The sequence below is a fragment of the Diceros bicornis genome, chromosome 22 (assembly GCF_020826845.1).
Source record: "Diceros bicornis minor isolate mBicDic1 chromosome 22, mDicBic1.mat.cur, whole genome shotgun sequence".
Taxonomy (NCBI): Eukaryota; Metazoa; Chordata; class Mammalia; order Perissodactyla; family Rhinocerotidae; genus Diceros; species Diceros bicornis.
In genome coordinates this window covers 59,425,545-59,442,120 of record NC_080761.1, presented here as the reverse complement: position 1 = coordinate 59,442,120, position 16,576 = coordinate 59,425,545, and the positions used below count along the sequence as shown (strand labels likewise).

The 16,576-nt window shown below is 42.5% G+C and overlaps 1 protein-coding gene across 2 annotated transcripts in view; it reads right to left on the bottom strand.

The window, feature by feature from the left end:
* Positions 1–311: 311 nt before the first annotated feature.
* Positions 312–16,576, bottom strand: part of IARS1 (isoleucyl-tRNA synthetase 1) — an 86,092-nt gene continuing 69,827 nt past the window's right edge. For both annotated transcript variants that reach the window (XM_058566100.1, XM_058566101.1), the window contains exons 32-34: positions 10,704–10,847; positions 9,846–9,998; positions 312–478 (exon numbers count right to left, since the gene is read on the bottom strand). In XM_058566100.1, coding sequence (XP_058422083.1) covers positions 396–478; positions 9,846–9,998; positions 10,704–10,847 — 380 coding nt within the window. In that variant the 3' untranslated portion in view covers positions 312–395. The remainder of the gene's footprint in view (positions 479–9,845; positions 9,999–10,703; positions 10,848–16,576) is intronic.

The following is a 16,576-nucleotide window of genomic DNA, read 5'->3' as shown; positions in this document are numbered from 1 at the left end:
TATATATATACATATATATATATACATATATATATATATGTATATATATATATACACACTATGCCATTTAAATCAATTCTACCTTCTATACTTAAGAATTTAAGTATAGAAATAAACTCTGTAATGCTGAGGTAACATTGTAACCTTCCCCCAACATGACTGCATAAGTATTTAAGGTTAAGTGTGAATATTACTGTGAGGTCTTAAGTCACTTGATGAATCAATCCCATTTCAATTTTAGACCAAAAGCAACACATAATACATGCACCTGAAGGAAATTTCTTCAATGTGTCTGTGTGTGTGTGTGTGTGTGTGTGTGTGTGTGTGTGTGTGTGTGTGTTTAGGACGGGTACATGCCAGGGAAAGGCTGACTGAACCACAGTGATAACTGAACATTAGAAGTCTGCTGTTGTTGGTAATACAGAGACATACACAGTCTTCGTGTTCAAAGTCTTCATGGAGATTTCTTCTGTAATTTCTAGAATGGAAGAAGAAGTTTTTAGAAAACCAATTTTATACCTATTCTGGATATTTAAAAAATGTTAACAGCCTGTGTACTAAGGAATTTGGCCTCACCCTAAGAGAGGTCTGACCTTTGTCCCAGCTCCTGGGGGAACCTCTAAACCCTTAGGATTTCCTGAGTGATAGGAGTGTCTTTTGTTATTCATGGTGGGCCCTGATAGTTTATGCTAACGAGACAACTCAAGTGGACCTGGCCACACCAGAAAGACCAACCATATGATTTACAGTGGGAGCTTTGGGTCATGTGGTATCATCTGAGATTGAAACCAACCATGTGGGCAATGAATCAATCATGTCTACATAATGAAGCCTCAATACAGACTCTGGACACCAAGGCTCGGGTGAGCTTCCCTGGTTGGTAATACACTGTACATACTCTCAGGGCCAGGAGGAGGCAACACTGTCCTTGACTCCTTGGGAGAGGACAACCTGAAGCTCTGTGTTTGGACTCCCCCCAGATTTGCCCTGTGCATTTCTTCTTTTGCCTCGTTCTAGGTTGTATCCTTTCCCTATAATCATTGTAGTTGTGAGTTTAATAGCTTTCAGTGAGTTCTGTGAGTTCTGCCAGCAAATTTTCAAACCTGAGAGTGTTTTTGGGAAACCCTCTGAACTTGCAGTTACCATAAAGACGGTGGTCTTCTTTGGACTCTTCTCTCTGAGTTTGTAGTTGGACCCTAACTCCTTACAGCTGGGGTTAGAAGTCTTGGGAAGACTTCTAGAGGACTGTGCCCTCAACCTAACTAACTCTGGGTACTACCCCAGATGTCCCCACACCCCTGGCCCAAACAAATATTTCCTATGTTTACAGAAAAGACCTAGAAGCAATGCCAAGCCAAGTGCCCAGCTTCGTGGTTTCTGAATATTAACTCCCTATAACAGGGACAACAGCCATCTCCAGGTCTGGATAAGCCCAGGACATCTTGTGATGCCAGAAAGCAAGAAGTTATCAAAAACTGAATGTTCGTGTTGAAGAACACAGGAGCCAATATGGCCAAAGATAAAAAATTTGAGCATTCAAAAGTATAACACAAATGCAATTGATTAAATCACACTGACTACATAATAAGCTTAAAAAGGAAGACAGGGAGAGACAGAGTGAGAAAAGAAAAGTTTTAAAAGTTCTTTGTCTACTGTGGGACATCTTGCTTCTAGCCAGATCTGAATTCAAAGGGAAGGACCAACTTTCTCTAAAAATGGCTCTTGTCCTAGCAGGAATCCTGAATGTGAAAATACTCTCAAAGCTGCCTCCTTAATAGATAACTACAGAATCTGGAGATGATATTAAGAATCTAGTGGAACAAACAAGAAGGCATCAGTGAGTTTCTAAAACTGTAAGCACTATGTGATCCTTCTAATTTACCAAATTATTAATATTTTATGAAAGACAATTTTGAGAGGAAAAATACAATGAAAATGAGGCTAGAAATACCCGATTGTGAAGATACTGGATTGGAAAGCATCCCAGGCTTCTTGGTAATCTTGGGTGAGTTACTTAACCTTCAAATCTCTTACCTACTAAACTTTTGCCCAGTCAGCCTGACAGAGCAATAAGAATGTAATAAGACAATAGAGGTAAGGCCTGGCTTGTGAATCATAGGTAGTATTACTAATACCTAATTCATACAAACCTGATTCTACCCCTGATCAGTTTCAACTAGGTGCCTGCACTTGCAGAGAACAAGTGCGAGATGGTGACATTTCTTCATTTCCACTGCTCACCTGGCACTTGGTGAACAGTGGATTTGAGGGATAAGAAAGAGGAGTTAAGGATGTCTTCGAAGTTTCACACAGCCTTAACAAAACAGGAAGCTACCTTTACGGTTGATCTTTACTACCAAACCACAATGAAACAGCCAAGTGTGTTTGAGGGAGAGTGAAAAAAGCCTTCTGATGGAATGAAAGCTTCACGGACATAACTGGAAAGACAGCTAAGGTCTGGAACTGGAAGGATCTTGTGTGTGAAGCTAAAGACTCTGAAGTATCAGATAATGGTGAGCCTTGGGGATTCCAGCAGGGGAACATCATGAAGGGAGGAATGGTCATGAGGACAATTACAGTGGAGGAATATAGGCTGCAGACAGGCTGTTTCAACAGATGGTGAGACCCTAAACTATTGAGGGGTAAAGAGACAAGGGAGAGTCATTGAAAACAAAACTGAGGCACAGTGATTGTGTTTCATTATAGAGAGAAACCCAAGTGGAAAGAAGGCTTTAGTTTTTAACAATATAGCAGAAAGTTTTAAAGTACAATATGAAACATTAATTAAACAAAAGAAATAGCTGAGCAAGGGAAGAAAATGAAGGAAATCCACAGAGGCCAAAAATCATGAATCCCACGAGTTACCTGAACATTAAGATTTTCTGGTGGTCCTGGTAGCTTAAAGCTATTAGCACTAAAAGGCTATGAAACCAAGAGAAGAAAAAGCTTTCATGTCTAGGATCTACACAAACTGGGAAGCCCAATGAAAACCCTTCAAAAAACTGGGACCTCAAATAAAGAACCACGGCAAAAGGGTAAATTTCAAAAAGATCCTTCACTACAGAGAAAAACAGGAGAGTGTAGTGGGTTTAATGATGGCCTTCCAAAAGATATGCCATCCAGGTTCTAATTCCTGGAAACTGTGATTGTGACCTTTTTTGGAAAAATCGAAGACAGAAGAGGAGGCGATGTGAGCACAGAAGCAGAGATCAGAGTGACGTGGCCACAAGTCAAGGAACACTGGAACCACCAGAAGATGGAAGAAGCACAGAATGGATTCTCCCCTAGAGCCTTCAAAAACAGGACCCTGCTGACACCTTGGTTTCAGACCTCTGACCTCCAGAAATGCAAGAGAATATATTTCTGTTACCTTAGCCACTCAGTTTACAGAAACTTATTGCACCAGCCACAGTAAACCAATACAGAGAACTTGCCTCACTCAGCCTTCTTTTGAGTAGGGATAAACAGAACATGTCCCCATGAGAATTCTGGTGCTCATGCATGACTGGGGCCAGAACTTTCTAAACACTGTCTCTGTGGCCCAAAGTAATTGAGTTTAAACTGGGCCTGGGTTGACAGTGTCCCCAAAGAACTAGAGAAATGCTCCTTTAGTTTTTTTTATTTTTATTTTTTTTGTGAGGAAGATCAGCCCTGAGCTAACATCCATGCTAATCCTCCTCTTTTTCCTGAGGAAGACCGGCTCTGAGCTAACATCTATTGCCAATCCTCCTCCTTTTTTTCCCCAAAGCCCCAGTAGATAGCTGTATGCCATAGTTGCACATCCGTCTAGTTGCTGTGTGTGGGACGCGGCCTCAGCGTGGCCGGAGAAGCGGTGCGTCGGTGCGCACCTGGGATCTGAACCCGGGCCGCCAGTAGCGGAGCACGCGCACTTAACTGCTAAGCCACGGGGCCGGCCCGAGAAATGCTCCTTTAAACTAGGCTTCAACAGAAACATCACAAAACAAACTGTCAGAATCAACATTGTCAGAACTCCAGAAAATAATCAAAGGTTTATAGCAACCAAGTGAATGCTGAATCAAGAAAAAGGCAACTTGAAAATGGTAGGAAAGATTTGTAGTGTTTTCACTTGTACTTGGCCCACCTACTCCTAGCTTGGCAGTGGGCTTGAAGACAGCAGCCTATGTTCCCAGGGAGGGACCCTCGTCCGTAGCTCCAGGAGGAACAGAGCAAAAGTACTATGTTTGTTCTAATCTGTCTGGGGGCTTACATAAGGTGCTTGTCTCTGTTTTGCCTAAACTAGAACTCACTCAGGGTGGAAAAGCAGTGGGCGTTGCTTGAAAACACTGTAAGGCAAACAAAAAGCCTACAGCTGCCTGGAGCAAAAGACTATGGTTAAAACATACAATAGATTGCTTAATGCCTGGGAGGAAAAGCAGAGGAAAGAGTTTCTTTGGACAATTAGGGCATTAAAAGGGGCCCATGGCGGCTGGCCCGGTGGTGCAGCGTTAAGTGCGCATGCTCTGCTTCAGCGGCCCAGGGTTCGCAGGTTTGGATCCCAGGCGCGCACCGATGCACCGCTTGTCAAACCATGCTGCTGTGGCGTCCTATATAAAGTAGAGGAAGATGGGCACTGATGTTAGCCCAGGGCCAATCTTCCTCAGCAAAAAAGAGGATTGGCATTGGATGTTAGCTCAGGGCTGATCTTCCTCACAAAGTGAAAATAAAGGGCCCATATATACTGGATAATTTAGAGAGTCACATGCATGCCCAGGGCAGGATGCATACACAGAAAAGACCTGAGAAGACCCTAAGCTTTCACTTCTGAAAAAGGTAAAAAGTTTTTCTGGTCAAATCTGGCCAGATCTGGCTGATCACCACGCTCGGTGCAAATAGGAAGTAAAGGTTGAGGCAGAGCTGTAAATAGCCTGGCTGTGCTTAAGGACTGGCCCAGCATAGAGCCAATCTGCAAAGACTGGGAGAGGTGGGTATTTTGTTTTTAAAATTTTTTTTAAAATTATTTATTTATTTATTTATTCCCCCCCCAAAGCCCCAGTAGATAGTTGTATGTCATAGCTGCACAACCTTCTAGTTGCTGTATATGGGACGTGGCCTCAGCATGGCCGGAGAAGGGGTGCGTCAGTGGGCGCCCAGGATCCGAACCCGGGCTGCCAGCAGCAGAGCGCGCGCACTTAACCGCTAAGCCACGGGGCCGGCCCTGTTTTTAAATTTTTAGGTCCTGGAGGTCAAGAAAATCTCTGTCAAAACAGTAGCTGAGCACAAGCTAAAGGAACATAGACTTCAGTGACTATACACAACCAGGAATACAATCTTTGCAAAAATAGTCTGGAAAAGTCATAAAACAAATGGACGATTACAGCCTTCGACAATCAAAAACAGCAAACCCTGGGGAAGGGGAGAACCTGATGTCCAGAGTTACCACATTATAGTATTAAAATGTCCAGTTTTTAACAACAACAAAAAAAATCACAAGGCATACAAAGAAACAGGAAACTATGGCCCATTCACACGAAAAAATAAATTGACAGAATCTGTCCCTGAGGAAGCACAAATGCTAGAACTCTCTTAACAAAGACTGTAAATCAACTGTCTTAAATGGAAAATCACAGACCAATGGAAAGGCCAATGGAACAAAGGAGACCAAGAAAACAATGTATCAACAAAATGAGAATATCAATAAAGAGAAATTATAAAAAGGAACCAAACAGAAATTCTGGAGCTGAAAAGTACAATAACTGAGAGGAGTGACATCAGCATCATGGTGGAGTGAGCTTTAACCTTCAGTCTCTCCCCTGCTAAGATACAACAAAAAGGACATTTGCATACCAACAAAGGACACTCACTCAACACGAAAAACGTCTGAGACACCCACACAGACATACATCTGAAAGTGAAGGTGCTGGAACCCCCAGAGTTAGTGGGGAGAGGTAAGGAGAAATACGCCCCCTCCCCCTTTTTTTTTTTTTTTTTTTGTGAGGAGATCAGCCCTGAGCTAACATCCGCCAATCCTCCTCCTTTTTTTTGCCGAGGAAGACGGCCCTGGGCTAACATCGGTGCCTATCTTCCTCCACTTTATATGGGACGCCGCCACAGCATGGCTTACCAAGCAGTGCGTCGGTGCGCGCCCGGGATCCGAACCAGCGAACCCCGGGCCGCCGCAGCGGAGCGCGCGCACTTAACCGCCCGCGCCACCGGGCCGGCCCCCCCCTCCCCTTTTGATCAGCGACTCCAGGTCCACGTGGCTCCCAGAGAGAGAAGGGGGACGGGTGGCCCTCTACAGGAAAACCATCGCTCTCCAAAATCTCTCACAGCCTGAGGGAAATTCCCACACGGAGGGGACTGAACTGTTGCGGGGGTGCTGTCCACATCTGAGCACGCCAGGAGAGCAGATAATGAGGGAAGAACAAGAAGGCCCCAGGATCGGGCAGGCAAAAGAGAGAGCCCCTCACTCCACACACTCGGTGCATCAGTACAACTGGTCAGCCAGAGCGCCCGCAGATTGCAGTGGGCTCAGGATACACAGCTCTTGACCCCCACCCAGTGGCAGCAGGTGGAAGCTGCAACCAGATATTTTCAGCATGAGGAAAAATAAGCCAACCTCCGCAGGCACGATGCAAAAATATATTAAAATCCCCAGACCAGAAGGAAAATGACAAGCATCCAGAAATCAATCCTGAAGGCACAGAAATTTATAACCTAAATGACAGAGAATTCAAAATAGCTATTATTACAGATAGACAATTCAATGAAATCAGGAATTTCTTCACAAGAGATTGAAACCATAAAGAAAAACCAATCAGAAATGTTAGAGATGAAAAATACAATGGAGGAAATAAAGGAAAATCTGGAATCTTTAAAGAATACAGCTGACAGTATGGAGGAAACAATTAGCATTTCTGAAGACAGGAATGCAGAAATGCTCCAGATGGAGGAGAGAGAACTAAGTCTAAAAAAAATGAAGGGGGCCAGCCCCATGGCTTAGTGGTTAAGTGTGTGTGCTCTGCTACTGGCGGCCCAGGTTCGGATCCCGGGTGCTCACCAACGCACCGCTTGTCTGGCCATGCTGAGGCAGCGTCCCACATACAGCAACTAGAAGGATGTGCAACTATGACATACAACTATCTACTGGGGCTTTGGGAAGAAAAAGGGAAAAAGAGGAGGATTAGCAATAGATGTTAGCTCAGGGCCGGTCTTCCTCAGCAAAAAGAGGAGGATTGGCATGGATGTTAGCTCAGGGCTGATTTTCCTCGCAAAAAGAAAAAAAGAAATGAAGAAATTCTCCGAGAAATATCCGACTCAATTAGGAAATGCAACATAAGGATTATAAGAATTCCTGAGGGAGAAGAGAGGAAAAAAGGAGCAGAGAGCTTGTTTAAGGAAATAATAGCTGAGAACACGGCAAATCTGGGGAAGGAGCTGGAAATACCAGTGAATGAAGTCAACAGATCTCCTAAATATATTAACATGAAAAGACCCTCTCCAAGGCATAAAGTAGTAAAGCTGGCAAAAGTCAATGACAAAGAAAAAACATTAAGGGCAGCTAGACAAAATAAATAAATAAATAACATACAAAGGAATTCCCATCAGGCTCTCAGCAGAATTCTCAACAGAAACTACACAGGCTGGGAGATACTGGAATGATATATTCAAAATTCTAAAAGACAAAAACTTTCAGCCAGGAATACTCTATCCAGCAAAAATATCCTTCAGATATGATGGAGAAATAACATCTTTCCCATATACACAAAAGCTAAGGGAGTTCATTGCCACCCTCACTACAAGATGCACTCAAGGCCCTCGTGCCTAAAAAAAAAAAAAAAAAAAAGAGAAAGGGGATACAAAGCTTTGAGCAAGGAGAAAAATAGGTACACAAAATCAGAAAAATTGCAGCTCTCTATCAGAATAGTTTAGCAAACACTTAATTATAAAAATCAAAGATTAAGGGAAGGAAAACACCAAAAATAAACATAACCTCATCACTTTAAACACACACAACACACAATAGAATAAGGTGTGACAATAATGACTTAGAAGGGGAAGAGGAAAGGGATCGAATCAACTTAGTCTAAGGAAATGAGAGGTCATCAAATAATGGACTATCTCATTCACAAGATTTTTTATACAAACCTCATGGTAACCATTAAACAAATAATCAGAACAGAGTCACATATAATAAATAAAGAGGAAACTAAAAGAATCATCATACAGAACTACCAAACTGAATCGGTAGTCCAAAACATACAGGACAAGAAACAAAGGAAATGCAAAAGAACCAGAAAATGAGTGAAAAAATAGCAACATTAAGCCCCCATATATCAATAATCACTCTAAATGTAAATGGATTGAGTTTTCCAATCAAAATACACAGAGTGGCAGGATGGATTAAAAAGCAAGACCCGACAATATGCTGCCTCCAGGAAGCACATCTCAGCTCTAAAGACAAACACAGGCTCAGAGTGAAAGGATGGAAGACAATACTCCAAGCTAATGGCAAACAAAAGAAAGCAGGTGTTGCCATACTTATATCAGACAAAGCAGACTTCAAGATAATGGGTAATTAAGCAGAGAGAAGTAAACTCTAAGAAAGAAAAGGAAATGCTAGAAATCAAAACACTGTAACAGAAATGAAGAATGCCTCATATCAAAAAATCTATACCTAGGCATATCATAGTCAAACTGCAGAAAATCAAGGATAAGATGTAAATTTGGAAAAGATAACATCTGGCAATTTTCCACCTGTGCTGGAAGACACAAATCCTGGTTCAGAAAGTCCAATAAATCCTAGGCTGTATGAATAAAAGGATAGAATGGTAAAATGTTCCCATTTGGGATGACAAGAAGGATGGCTATAAACAGAAAAAGCAGATCTCACCAAGGGAAGCTGTTTGGGAAATGATTCCAGTGGGAGCAACATTTAAGTGAACATGTGTGATATGTTTATAGAACAGATTATAGAACAGAGCTTGGAGGGGAGGGCTAAGACGTCAATAGAGAAGTCGTTAGAACAGCCACAGAAGCTGAAGTCACAGAAAGTGGATGATGTAAAGGGGAGTACGAGAGAAGGAGAATATAGGTCCTTGCAGACACTAGCCTGTGCCTTGGGTAATGTCCAGAGTCAGAGTTTTGAGTCTCTGTTTTCTCAGTTATCAAATGGGGAATATGCTGACTGATGACCTAGTTCTCCACATTCTTACGTAGCTCATTAAGAAAATGCATATGAGCATGCTTTATAAGCTGTCAAGGAGGAGGTATGATGTCAGTTATGTTTTCTTCAAGCTGTTATTTTACAGTACTGTGATCATTTTGATTCTCAGGGAAGAGAATAAATTGAGGGTCAGCAAATATGCTTATTTACCTAGAAGCATGTATTTTTAACAATATACCAATATAATTTTTAGGTTATTTCCAAAGCAAAAAGTAGTCATCCTTTTAATTATTATTATTATTTTTGCTGAGGAAGATTCACCCTGAACTAACATTCATTGCCAATCTTCCTCTTTTTTTTGCTTGAGGAAAATTGCCCCTGTGCTAACATCTGTGTCCATTTTCCTCTGTTTTGTATGTGGGACACCGCCACAGCATGGCTGATGAGTGGTGAAGGTCCGTGCCTGGGATCCAGACCTGTGAACCCGGGCCACTAAAGCAGAGTGTGCCAAACTTAACCACTAGGCCATGGGGCCGGCCCCTAATTATTACTATTTTTTAACGTTACAGTAGGGCAAATTTCTGAAGAGCAAAAAAAAAAGATAACAATAGTACTCTCTCTCATACATAAAATCTACAATTGGTTCATGGTATCAAAATCTACTTTTCAACAAAAGTAAAACAAAAAGAAAAAAATTTAGCATGTTTTATGATCTCCTCACCATCCGTTTGAGTCTCATTCAGAAACAGCTTTAATTTCCTGCTCCGAAGGCCAAACATCTTGGCTGCTTCACACAGAAGACCTTGATGGGTGAGTCCATGCTGCCCAAGTGGGTTTTCAAGCAGGAGAGTGCCCACTGTTCCCATTAAACACTCTACAGAAGAAAGAACAAACTGGATTAAGTCCTAGAGTTCACTCTCTAGCTACTGGATCCCTAATGGAGGCAGTGACTGCTGACAGCTCTAATGGGCAGAGCTGAAGGCTTTGAAAGCCAGCAGCAGAAACAGAAGCATGAGTGGGACAGCTGTACAGTCTGCAGAAACAGCCTTAAACATTCCACAGAGGGAAAAGGGAAGGGGATAAAAAGAAGAACCAACTAGTATAAAAGTCCAGCACCTTGGGGAACAGATATTCAGTAAACAGTCAAATGAAGAGCCTGAAGGTTTCAGTAATAAATGTGCAAATGAGGACCCCAAAACATCAAGAAAAAATAAACATCAGTCTAGTCTGTTGGTCAAGACATGACTTACATACAACAGATTTTAGAACATTTTCCAAGAAAAAAAAATAAGGCAGAATTAAAATGTTTTGGCACTTAAATGATTTAGCTATAATTTTTACCTAACTAATTTATCTCATTTCCTGACCCATGTCAGACGGATAAGGGTGTTTCTAGGTAAATATACCAAAAGAAACAAGCCTGTGTGTGCTTCCCAAAGCAGTGTGGGAGTCTACACTTTAAATTGCTAAATTGAAGCCAACGTGAAAAATCCATACAAGTCAGAGAGGTTGAATGTTAAAGGAAACAATGCCCACAACCTGCCTGGTGAGGGTGTTCACAGCTGGGGGAGGCACGTACCTTGCGGGTCCGAGTTCAGAAGCTGCAGGTTGATATACTGACAGAGGAGAGTACTAGGACTGTCAATCAGAGACGGGGCTGATCCTGCAGTCACACAAAGTGTTTTTCCACTAAGACTCAGTAGGTTGGTTTGGTTCTGTATTTCTAACAACAACAACAACAAAATCATTCTTTCAGGGGTAGACAGGTCAGAGCTGAAGTCATTCACTTTTTCCTATTTAATCTATCATATATCTTTACAGTGATGCTTTCCACTTAATTTCTGTTTATCAAAGGACATTGCATTTTCCATAAACTCAGGCTTTAATGACGTGCAAATAGTAGGAAATCTTAATGTTGCAAAAATAAATGGCATAATACTCATAACTTAAAATATAAGGCAAACTGTTTACTCCCCTTTTAGTATTTTCCCTGTGTATTATACCTCCTCTTAAATTTCCTCCTATATCAGAATCCCAAAATTCACCATGAAAAGAAGGCTTATAATAAAAAATAATAATTATAGTCAGAAGATAAGTTATTTGATTCAGGAACGTATGTGGAAAATAGCAAGACACAGAACACACACAGCATAATTTCATTTACATAACATTAAACAGTACTTAGGGATGCAAACATAGGTGAATGATTGGCAGTGGCTGTGATCAGGGATGGGGAGTGGAAGTGGCATGTCTGAAACTGGGCAGATCCTCCAGGAAAAAGGGACCTGTCCCCACCTTGGCTGGATGCCCATGCCCAGCCTGGGGCCACCTGGTTTTCTCTCTCGACCCGCACCTGTGGCTTCATGGAAACTTCTGTAGGACCAGTTGATAGAAAATATTTCAAGCCTGCTGTGTGGCTGGTCCTGCACGACACGCTGCCCCGTTGAAAGTGGACAACTGTAGTCCTACAGCCCTGCTTTGACTCTGGGTGGCCCCGAAGAATCCTCCCAGTGGGCGGAACGTCATTCAGGGCAGCTGGTTGTTCATTTTGATCAGGAGAGATGGCCAGAGGAATGGATCTATACTGATTCATGGGCAGTGGCTAATGGTTTGACTGAATGGGAATGGACAGGGACTTGGAAAGAATGGAATTGGAAAAACAGAATTGGTTTGCAAGGAAGACAGGGCAAGAGGTATGTGGACAGATCACTCCAAATGGGCAGACTGTGTGAATGAGGATCCTAAAAACCAGGTGGACAATATGACCCATTCGTGGAAGTCAGCTAGTCTTTCTCCAGCCACTCCTGTCCTTGCCCAATGGAACCGATGAACGAAGAGACCATCCTGGCTGGGAGTGGCGTTACACGTGGGCTCAGCAGCATGACTTCCACTCCCAAGGCTGATTTTGCTACAGTCACTACAGTGTATCCCACCTACCAACAGGGGCCATCACTAAGCTTCCAATATCACATTACCGCCAGGGAAGATGAGGAGGGCACCTGATGGCAGACTGGTTACTGGGCCACTTCCATCACGGAAACGGCAGTGCTTTGTTCTTAGTGGAATAGACACTTCTATTCCAGTGTCTATTTGTTCTTAGTGGAATAGACACTTCTTTTGCAAATGGATTAGTCTTTGTTGCCTGCAATGCTTCTGTCAAACTCACTATCCACGGACTTCCTCTTATTCACCAATATGGCATCTCACACAGCATGGCCTCTGACCAAGAAATTCATTTTTCAGCGAACAAGTGTGGTAGGGCACACATGTTCAGGGAATTCACTGGCCATACCATGTTCCCCATCCTCATGAAGCAGCTGGTCTTGTGAAACGGTGGAATGGCCTTTTGAAGACTGTTTCAGGACCACCTGGGTGGCAACACCTTGAAGGGCTGGGATAATGTCCTTCATGCTTTAAATCAGGGACAGGCAGACTATGGCCCCTGGCTGGCTGCCTGTTTATGTAAATAAAATTTAATAAAACACAGCCTTGCCCATTTTTTACACTTTTTTACATATGATCATGGCTGCTTTTGCATTATAATGGCAGAGTTATAGCTCTTAGTCTAAAATATTTACTCTCTGCCCTTTGAGAAGAAGTTTGCTGACCCTGCTCTAAATCAGAGACCCATATATGGCGCGTGATAGATGATGAAAGCTTTGACCCATGATCAGGTCCCTTTTTCCTTGAGGATCTTCCCCAGCCCAGTTTCAGACATGCCACTTCCACTCCCCGTCCCTGGTCACAGCCACTGCCAATCATTCACCTATGTTTGCATCCCTAAGTACTGTTTAATTTTATATAAATGAAATTATGCTATATGTGTTCTGTGTGTCTTGCTATCTTCCATAACGTTAATAGTTATGACTTCTTTCTTATTTAGATAAGAATATATTTGTGTATATACTAACCAATTCTTATCTTTTGCACTCTCCCACTTTCCTACCATAGAGCATAAAATATATTAACAGAATTTAACTGTTAACTTTAAAGGGGAAATGTGCCTCAAGCTAGAAGAGAAACCAACATCACCCAAAGATGGATAAGGTGACTTTCTAAGCAGTTTTGGGTAAGAGGGTTAGCATGTTTTCAGTTGTACAAGGGATAGCTGAACATGTGATTTTTAATTTATGATGGTCTTATCTGGAAGTTAGATATGGTTTACAGAGCCATGTATAGATGCCAGAATCATAAGGGGGGGACTGTGATGGTTTTACCTTCTGTCAACTTAGCTAAGCTAAAACTCTTTCCCTGAACTCTCTGCCCACCAGGTTTGAGTGAGGGCTGACCACAGAGAGAGGTGCACAGGATTCGGAAGGTAGAAGTTTAGTTACAGCCACTTTGTGTAAATGGTCAATGTCAGGCCCAGGCACCATTCAGCTTTCATGGGCTGCTGCTTGCTGGGTGAGAGGGGACAGTGCACAGCCACACTCTTTCTGTGCTCTTACAACTTCTGGGCCAGGTGGATGAGCAATTCTCCGGCAAAGCTTCTTCTGCAGGTCCCGACAGCTGATGATAGATGTGGCTAGACAGATGTGAGTTCTGGTCTGCCCTTGTTGTTCCCTACTTCTCAGCCTACAGCGATTTCAGGTAGACACCCAAGCTATCCACTGACTTACCAGCTCCCCTTGGTGGATCTTGGTCAGAGATTTTTTCTCAGATCCTCCAACTAACCACATTCTTCCAGACCTTTACTTTCCCAGTTTCTCCCACATAACTTTTGCTTCCCTTAAATGATACAACAGTAAACGGTTTTCTACAGTGGTTCTATCAATTTACAATCCAGCAGTGAATGACAGTTCCTATTACACAACTTCCCTGACCACATTTGACACTGTGAAATTTTTCTAGTTTTTTCCAATCTGGTGGCATGTAATAGTACCTCGTTGTGGTTTTTAACCCTGAGGTTCAGCAGTTTTTTTCCTTTATTTCTTGGCCATTTAGATTTACTCTTTTAAGCTATTTAAAAGTTTCTGGAGGAGTGACGTCAGCATCATGGCGGAGTGAGCTTTCCCGTGAATTCTTCCCCCACAAGATACAACAAAAGTAACAGCCACAGACCAACAACGGAATCCCAGACAGTGAAAAGCTAGAGCGGAGGGATCCACACTGCCGCACATCTGAGAGCGGAACGTGCTGGGCCCCCGGAGGAAGTGGGGAGAGGTAAGGAGAACTCCGCTCCCTCCCCATCAGATCAGCGATCCGGTCCGCGCGGCTCCCAGACAGGGGGGAGGGGCGGCCCTCGGCGGGAAACTGTAGCTCTTCGGGCTCTCTCAGCCAGTGGGAAACTCCCGCACAGAGGGCTCAGAGGAGCCACAGGGCTACCATCAACATCTGAGCAACCCAGAGAGCGGATAAAGAGGGGCAAACGAGAAGCCTCTCACGTCAGGGACCCAGAGGGCAAAAGAGAGAGCTCCCCCCTCCCCGCAACCCGGAGTCTGCAGCTCGACCAGATCTAGCGGTCCGAGGCAGACCTGAATAAACTGGACTGGACCCGTGGATCGCAGTGGGGAGAAAAAACAAAACAAAACAAAACAAAACAAAACTGCGGATCGCAGCAGAAAAACTGGGGCAGAGCGCAGGGGGCTTAGACTACACAGCCCTTTACCACCAGACAGTGGCGGCAGGTGGAAATTGCAACCAGAGACTTCCAGGATGAGGAAAATCAAAACCAACACAGGAACCACAATGCAAAAATATATGAAATCACCAGACCAGAAACAAAATGACAAGCACCCAGAAATCAACCCCGAAGACACAGAAATCCATAAACTAAATGACAGAGATTTCAAAATAGCTATCATAAAAACACTCAACGAAATACGAGACAACACAGACAAACAATTAAATGAGATTAGGAGTTTCTTCACAAAAGAGATTGAAATCATAAAGAAAAACCTATCAGTGCTGATGGAGATGAAGAACACAATGGAGGAGATAAAGGAGAATCTGGAATCTTTAAAGAACAGAGCTGACAATATGGAGGAAAGAATTAGTACTTTAGAGGATAGGAATACAGATATACTCCAGATGGAAGAAGAGAGAGAACTAAGACTAAAAAGAAATGAAGAAAGACTCCGAGAAATATCGGACTCTATTAGAAAATGTAACATAAGAATTATAGGTATTCCTGAGGGAGAGGAGAGGGAAAGAGGAACAGAGAGCCTATTCAAGGAAATAATAGCTGAAAATTTCCCAAATCTGGGGAAGGAGCAGGAAATACCAGTAAGCGAAGCCAACAGGACGCCTATATATATTAACAGACAAAGGCCTTCACCACGACACCTAGTGGTAAGGCTAGCCAGGGTCAACGACAAAGAAACAATATTAAGGGCAGCTAGACAAAAACAAAAAATAACGTACAAAGGAACTCCCATCAGGCTCTCAGCGGATTTCTCAACAGAAACTTTTCAGGCTAGAAGAGACTGGAATGATATATTCAAAATACTAAAAGACAAAAACTTTCAGCCAAGAATACTCTATCCAGCAAAAATATCCTTCAAATATGATGGAGAAATAGTAACTCTCCCAGATAAACAAAAGCTAAGGGAGTTCATGGCCACGAGACCGCCACTACAAGAAATACTCAAGAAGGCCCTCAGGCCTGAAAACAAGAAGAGAAAGGGAACACAAAGCTTGGAGTAAGGAGAAAAGTAGGTAGACAAAATCAGAGAAATAGTAGATCTTTACCGGAATAGGTTAGCAACCACTTAAATACTAAACTCAAAGATCAAAGGAAGAAATTCACCAAAAATAAATTTAACCTCATCACTGTAAACACACAGCCACAACACAAGATAGAATAAGGTATAACAAGAGCAACTTAGAAGGGGAAGAGGAAAGTGACTGAATTGACTTAGTATAAGGAAATAGGAGGCTATCAGATAATGGACTATCTCATACAGAAGATTTTTCGCCCAAACCTCAAGGTAACCACTAAACAAATAATCAAATTAAAACCACATGATAAACAAAGAGAAAACTAGAAGAATCATAAGACAGAACAACCAAACTGAATTGGCAGTCCAAAACAAATGGGACAAGAAACAAAGGAAATGCAAAAGAACCAGAAAATAAGTGACAAAACAGCAACATTCAACCCTCATATTTCAATAATTACCCTAAATGTAAATGGATTGAACTCTCCAATCAAAAGATACAGAGTGGCAGGATGGATTAAAAAGCAAGACCCAACAATATGCTGCCTTCAGGAAACACATCTTAGCACTAAAGACAAGCACAGGCTCAGAGTGAAAGGATGGAAGACAATACTCCAAGCTAATGGCAAACAAAAGAAAGCAGGTGTTGCCATACTCATATCAGACAAAGTAGACTTCAAGATAAAACAGGTTAAGAAAGACAAAGAAGGGAAATATATAATGATAAAAGGGACACTCCATCAAGAAGACATATCACTTATAAATATATATGCACCCAACATAGGAGCACCAA